This window comes from Halichoerus grypus, chromosome 5 (genome assembly GCF_964656455.1).
Source record: "Halichoerus grypus chromosome 5, mHalGry1.hap1.1, whole genome shotgun sequence".
In the NCBI taxonomy this organism is placed as follows: Eukaryota; Metazoa; Chordata; class Mammalia; order Carnivora; family Phocidae; genus Halichoerus; species Halichoerus grypus.
Genome location: NC_135716.1, coordinates 86,957,380 through 86,965,167, shown reverse-complemented (window position 1 = coordinate 86,965,167; position 7,788 = coordinate 86,957,380). Strand labels below are relative to the sequence as shown.

Sequence of the window (7,788 nt, the reverse complement as noted above, 5' to 3'; positions counted from 1 at the left end):
TAAGAGACAAGGAAAATAACAACAAAGAGATAGCTGACAACTTGGAGAAAACAAACAGTGGACACCAAAAGTAAAAGAATAGCATAATTTCAAAAGATATTTACTTAAAGAACAAAAGTAAGCTTAAAATCTGTTTTGTGTGCTCAAAAATTTTAAAGAAAACATGGACTTTGTAAAGCAATAAATGAAACAGAAGATAATAAGATAGTAGACTGAGTTGGAGAAGGAGCTGGCAGAGTTAGTAAGCAAAGCCACAGCAGAATTTAAGAATAAAGAACAAAATTAGCAACACATAAAGCCAAATCAGCACTGTAAAGAATCACGACTGCAGGAAGTCTCCCAGAATGCCAAGAGGAGGAACAGGGCATGAAAATTATCACAGAGGAGATAACAGACATGGAGAGAAGGCCATAGAAATCCAACACATAAATATGGATCCTCCTGAAAGACAGTCAGGACAAGAGAACCATAAGCATCAAAGATCTAATGGGAGAAAGCTTCCTTAGAAAGTCTGATAAAAGACCTGAAATCAGGGGTGCCTGGGTGGCTCAGTTGGTTGAGCCACTACCTTCGGCTCAGGTCATGATCCCAGATTCCTGGGATCGAGTCCCACATTGGGCTCCCAGCTCAGCGGGGAGTCTGCTTCTCCCTCTTACCCTCTCCCTTCTCATGCTGTTTCTCTCTCTCTCAAATAAATAAACAAATAAAATTAAAAAAAAAAAAAGACCTGAAATCATAAATTGGAAGGAATTCATCATGTCCCAGGGGAAAAAAATCTATAGAAATTTTGATTTGCAAGTAGAAAGACATAATCCTACAAATTTACAAATATAAGAAAACAGCCCATGATATTGTTTGTGTACTGCTAATGCACAGTTATGTTTTCACCTTCTTGTCCAGTTGTGAACATAGAGTAAGATCCTATGCTGCCCATAGGGGGTGAGGCTTTCTGTGAAGAAAATGGATATTTCAATGTCAAATCCTGAAAAGAAAAAGATTCTAGGATGAAAAAAGAAATAGGAAGAAGAGGGAACTCCTTTCTCTGTCTAAGCTTCATTCTCCTAGTCCTGGAATCCAATGAGTACCAATGTGCTCAATATGCTTCCAAAAGAAACAGAACAATTGTGTCTGCCATATAGAGGCAAGTCAGGGACTAAGTTAGGGAGTTAATGCATTAGTACATGTCAAGATCTAAGAATAGTATCTGGCACATAGTAAGCACTTGGTAAGTATTAGCTATTATCACCATCATAAATATTATTCTATGTGATATAATAACTGCCATAGTCTTACAACATATGACTAGCAAAGTTTTATTATTAAATGCTGTACCTTAGACTCAGCCTGAGTACAGAGATTTAAGGGAAGGGTTTGTGCACTTGGTCTGGAGGGGTTAAGAGGAGAGACCTCCTTTCCTCTCAGAGGCCATTGTTGGTCATGGGGATTGGTAATAGCTCTAATAGGAAAGAGAAGTGAAGGTGAGGACAAAAGAGCAAGAACTCATGGCTCTCAGCTTCAGCCATCCCTCCCAGTGATTTGAGAGGTGAGTCAACTGGACATAAATCTAGTCTGAAGGTTTCTAGATAAATTCTGCAATCAGAAGCAAGGGGTAATAGTTCTTTGGGTCACCAAGACCTGTCCTTGACCTGGACACAGGTGTTACAGTAGGGAAAATCCTGAATGGTGCCATTCAAAGATTTGCACAGGGCTGGGCCCATTGGACTGCATGCCTTTCTCTGCTATGCCAAGTTCACTGAGACCCTGATCCCCACCATGCATCCCAGTAAGCCACCAAGGTAAACTATTTGCCTTGATATGCTCTCCCAGAATTCTGCACTATCACACAGCCTTGAATCTCAGTTAGATGAAATTCTAATTCATCATGTAGCATCTGTGTGGGCATCTACCTGCATCCCTGATAGAGGTAGCCAGTTCTCTGGTTTGATTCCTCCCATAGTAGGGCTACCTCTATGGCTTCCTAGCCTTCTGGATATCTGACAGGTGGTTTGGGATGCTTAGTATGGCAGAGTTTAATTCCAAGAAAGAGAGACACCTTCTCTTGTGTGTAATAAATTTGTGAGTCTCAGTTACTCAGATTGCAGTGGTCTAAACAATCAGGTCCTCAATGCCAGGTGCACTCAAGGCTGTGCTTCCGGTATGGACTACAGTGGCTCCCATAGTGGGTCATTGCACTCAGATGGAGCCAGCTTCTAGTGCTATGAGACTACAGGAACTACAGGACTAGCTAGAGCCCTAGTGCAAAAGGAAGCCTCACAGCAGTGCATTAAGCCTTCATGAAATGAGTATTGAATGGATGAAGTAGTGATTCAGTCTATATTTGAGTCCAAGGGAGAGGGACTGCTTCCTAAAATAATTCATCTTCAGACCCTTAAAGAATTATTCCATGTTTTGAATTAAATCTAGCTTCATCTAACTTCCAGTCCTTTGTCTTACATATATTTCCAGGGGCCATATCAATTCCACCCATTCTTTCACACAAAGATAGCGATCATGTTCCTGAGTCTCCTTACTTCAGTTCCTCCCATCGGTCCTCATCTAGTGGCTCACCTCCGAGCATGCTACAATACATCTCTGTGCCTCTTAAAGTGTGGTACAAAAAGTGCAGTACTCCAGGTGTGGGCTGATTGGCACCAAGTTCAATGAGATTATCACTCTCTTGTGATGGTGTGCTTTTTGTTGTTGTTGTTATCACATCATAAATTTACTTGTTTAGCTACATTTGCTAAAAATATCATCTGCCTTTCCACTCTTCCTCACCTGTAATTAAGTAGTTGTTTGTGTAGCCAAGTATAAGTAGTAACATTTAAAAGACAATGCCTGAATTATAGTCTAGCTCATTATAATCATTAACTTCATCTTATTAGCCATGACCATTACAAAATGGAATTACCACTTAAAATAAGATACCAAATAAGATGGTCAGGCACCACCATCTTCGGCCTCAGAAATGAAATGCTACCTTGCATTACATCAGCTTTGGGATTTTCAGACCACCTAATTGCACCTCGCCCCTTTTAGCCAGGTCATCTCTAGTTAAGCCACGCCCCCAGAGCGTCCTCTCCTTGGCCCCGCCTCCGGGGCCTCTGCTCCCAGGAGCCTCGCGTCCGCCCCGCCCACTCCTAGCCCGGGGCGGGAAGCACTAGATATTGCCGCGGATTGGCTGACTGGGGCGCAGCTTAATGGCGTCGGGCTGGCTAGCCGCGGTCCCGGCGGTGGCCCCTGGGCGAAGGCCGCCTGTGTGAAAGGGCCTGTGGCCCGAGCTTGCTGTGGCAACAGGGAGTGGAAATTGGAGGCAGGAGCCTTCCTTACACTTCGCCATGAGTTTCCTGATCGACTCCAGCATCATGATTACCTCTCAGGTGAGCTATTGCCTCCCACCCCGGGACCCCTCAGCCACTCTTTCGTGAATTGTCTTCTCGGGGTTTCAGTGATGCCGGCTGGCCAGGATCTCGCTGTCCTCGTCCGCCGCCTGGACCTGCCTCCCAGAGCTCGGGGAGAGGGTAAGATTTGCTGAGTCCGGTTCCCTCAGCCCTCATTGTGGGAAGGCGTCCTGCGGCCGTCCGCGCCCCCACCCAGCCTCTGTCTACCCACTCTCTCGTCCACTTTTGGAGGGAATCACGCGGCCTCAATGCTCAGAGCCCGAGCCACGAGAAAAGAGCGGTCCCCAAAGCGTCCCGAAGCTTCTGGACTGCGCCTCTGACCCATGGCTCGGGGAAGAGAGTGGTTCCGGGCGCGGAATACGCAGCTCGCCAATGGGAGCTGGCTCCTGGGGACACGTGGGGACCTTTCTGGTTAGTTGTCAAATCCTGAATCCCCGTTCGCAGGAATTAGTCGTGGTCAGCTCGGAGACCTTAAAAGTAGTCTAAGGTTTGGTTTGTGTACCAACACCTCATCCTTTAATCCTCTTTCTGCTGCCCACGCTCTTCGGATCTTTTTCTTGACCCTCCTTTACCCATTGGGCACCTTCATTCATTCGCACAGTCCGCGGACTTTTATCGACCATTTTATAAAAACGCTGAGGGTACAAACCTAAATAAACACTAATTCCTTATTCTGTGCAAGCTATGTCTAGGAAGCCTCTTGCTTTTTTTAATTTAAATTCAATTAATTAACATATAGTGTATTATTAGTTTCAGAGGTAGAGTTTAGTGATTCATCAGTTGCATATAACACCCAGTGCTCATCACCAGTGCCCTCCTTAATGCCCATCACCCAGTTACTTCCCTCCAGGAACCCTCAGTTTGTTTCCTATAGTTAAGAGTCTCTTGTGGTTTGTTTCCCTCTCTGATTTTGTCTTATTTTATTTTTACTACCCTTCCCCTATGATCCTCTATTTTGTTTCTTAAATTCCACATATGAGTGAAATCATATAATTGTCTTTCTCTGATTGACTTATTTTGCTTACCATAATACCCTCTAATTCCATCCAGGTCATTGCAAATGGTAAGATTTCATTTTTTTGATGGCTGAGTAATATTCCTGTACACACACACACACCACATCTTTATCCATTCATCTGTGGATGGACATCTGGGCTCTTTCCATAGTTTGGCTATTGCAGACATTGCTGCTATAAACACTGGGTGCATGTGCCCCTTCAGATTACTATGTTTTTATCCTTTGGATAAATACCTAGTAGTGCCATTGCTGGGTGGTAGGGTGGAAGCCACTTGCTTTTACCAGCTTTCATTCGTTCAGCTACTCTGTTTTCCTCATAGCATTTATTGTAGCACTGATATTTGTGTATTTATGAATTTATTTTTTGAGGTCCTGTTTTTTTTATTATGTTATGTTAATCACCATACATTACATCATTAGTTTTTGATGTAGTGTTCCACGATTCATTGTTTGTGTATAACACCCAGTGCTCCATGCAGAACGTGCCCTTTTTAATACCCATCACCAGGCTAACCCATCCTCCCACTCCCTCCCCTCTAGAACCCTCAGTTTGTTTTTCAGAGTCCATTGTCTCTCATGGTTCATCTCCCCCTCCGATTTCCCCCCCTTCATTCTTCCCCTCCTGCTATCTTCTTCTTTTTTTTTTTTTAACATATAATGTATTATTTGTTTCAGAGGTACAGGTCTGTGATTCAACAGTCTTGCACAATTCACAGCGCTCACCATAGCACTGAGGTCCTGTTTTGTCCAGGCCTTATCACCCCCGCCTTTAAGAACAAGTACTAAACACAATTATTTGCTGGCCAACTGTTACTATTTGTAGAAGCTCAGACTATCTAATTATTGATTCCCCCCTCATTTACCCAGTAGTTTAGAGTATATTTCAAGTGGCAAATGACAGAAACAGTTCCTTTTGAGGGTTTAAATGAAACTAAATCTTTGATCCCGTTTTCATATTCCTTCATCCTAATGCTTCTGTCTTTGGAACAGAGCACTGTCCATTGTCTCTTGAAAAACTTTAATTACAACATTTTAGAAAATATGAAACAAGGAATACTCTAATAAGATAACTTTTAAAATTTACCATCCTTTATATAGTTTTCATAATTGTTTTTATTGGCTGCATAATATTCAAATGTATTAACACAAAAAAATCTGGACACGTAATTCTCTTGTTTTTCTAACTTTTCTTAAGCTTTTCTAATTTTTCTAAGGCTAATTGCCTTTTGTGACAATTCAGGTTTGTTTTTAGCCCTACTACCAACTCAAGAAAAATGACAATATTTCAGTAGCATTTTTTTTTTTACCCAATTTTTAAAAAAGAATGTGGGTGAGGAACTTGCATTGTAGCCTCTAAGATTTTTAACACTGATATAATAAGTTGAAGCAAGAAAGTAGCTTTCTGATTTTTTTTACATTATATAATACTTTAACTTTCACACAGGCATTCACATGCAATATTAAATATTTAATGCTCTTTACAAATGAGGAACTAAGACCCAAAGAATCATTTGTGTGGACTGTTCTCTGACCATATATTTATGTGGCTACTTCATCATTATTTTGGTATCAGTAAAAATGTCACTTTAGAGAGGTTTGTCCTGACTCCCTACCCCTATCACAGTAGCACCCATTTCAGCCACCTTCAATCCCATTTTCCTGTTTTATTTTCTTCTTAACCTCCATCACTATTATTTGTGTCTGTTAGATGTAAACTTCATGAGGTCCAGATTATTCTTATTCTCTGCTGTATTCCCCAGCATCTAAATCAGCTGCTGATAACAGGGAAGCCTAGTAAATATTAAGTAAATAGAGATATAATTATGTTAGAAACCCCTCTTCCTCATTTTTCCTGTTTTATATGAACTGAAAGGTTTTAAATGAAGTCTGTGGGGCGCCTGGCTGGCTCAGTCGGTAGAGCATGCATCTCTTGATCTTGGGGTCGTGAGTTTGAGCCCCATGTTAGGCATGGAGCCTACTTAAAGAAATAAAATTAATTAAATAAATAACTATTTCAGACTTCATTTTATTTATTTTTCTTGAAATGATCAGCTGTTTGTTCCATTCCCCTCATAATTTCTCTGAATCTTTATCACTGTCCTCAAGGGCCCCTTTCCCATCCTCATCACTTAAACTCTTAGCAGATAACCTTGCCTCCTGCTGTATCAATAAAAGTGAAGACAAAAGATACAATCTCCTTCCACATCCTGGGTCTTAATCTAAGCAGTTATGTGTGTCTACAACCATTCCCAGCCGCCTTCCTCCCATGTCAGCAAATAAAGTGCCCTTTACCCCTTCTTAAGGTCATCCTCTCTACCTGTGCCTTTGATCTTAGTGCAGCTTATTATAGAGTGCTTAAAAGCACAAGCTTTGGAATCAGCCATACAGACTTCAGATTTGATCCTGATTTTGACAATTACTATAAATGAATCAACTTCTCTAAACCTCAGCTTTCTCTGCAGTGAGGATAATCACACATACTTTAGGTTTTTATGATTTAATGAGATTACAGTTCTAAGTACTTAGAGTTCCTGGAATATAGTAAATGGTCAATAAAGGTTAGTTGCTGCTAATCATAGTAAATTATTAACATTGTCAATTTGGTTTCCCTGTAAGCATCTTTGCCACAAGTATTTTTGCCACATAACTAATTGGCCATAAGGCAACTTTATGTAAAAGATAAACTCACCAAAAATAAAATGGGACATTCATTTAAAAGGACACAATGAAATGTGAAAATGAATAACAAAATTAAAAAGACTTTATTGTGAAATACAAAACATTTGAATACATTCAAAATATGTAGTGTAGATTCATGGCAATACTATGCAAATAAAATGATTTCATTTTGTGGATTGTACCTAAGCACTTGTCTTCAGTCTTTCATTCATAGCATTATACATTTTTTTGTTTGTTTGCTTGTTGAATTGCTCCTCATTTGGTATCACATTTTTTTCTTTTTTCCCTAAAATTTCTTCTTCATTAAGAGAAGTATCATTTCCCAAATACTGGGATGTATATTTGTAACTGATATTTGCATTGCACTGTGAAAGCCTTCTACAGTGTTGTTTGTTCTTGGTGCATTGTCACATGCCCGTTGATCGATTGATCAAAGTTCTGTGGTCAATGTGGGTACAAAACTGTGCCACGGTATAGACCATTATGAGGGCTAAGATCTATATAATATAAAAATGGAGGTACTGTGTGGATGGAGAAATGAAACCAAACTGTCAACTAGTTATTTTTTTCTTTTACAGCAAAATTGCCTTATGGCAAATTAGTTACACAGCAAAAATACCAGACACGACAGCTCCTCTTCTAGTCTCCCATCGGTTCCTTCTCATATGTGTTCACCACCCCCTTACTCTA

General features: G+C 40.7%; 1 protein-coding gene across 1 annotated transcript in view; it reads left to right on the top strand.

The window, feature by feature from the left end:
* The first annotated feature begins 3,156 nt into the window (after window positions 1-3,156).
* GPR89A (G protein-coupled receptor 89A) overlaps window positions 3,157-7,788 on the top strand; it is a 58,005-nt gene continuing 53,373 nt past the window's right edge. Inside the window, exon 1 of the mRNA XM_036068786.2 lies at window positions 3,157-3,380. Coding sequence (XP_035924679.1) covers window positions 3,339-3,380 — 42 coding nt within the window. The 5' untranslated portion in view covers window positions 3,157-3,338. The remainder of the gene's footprint in view (window positions 3,381-7,788) is intronic.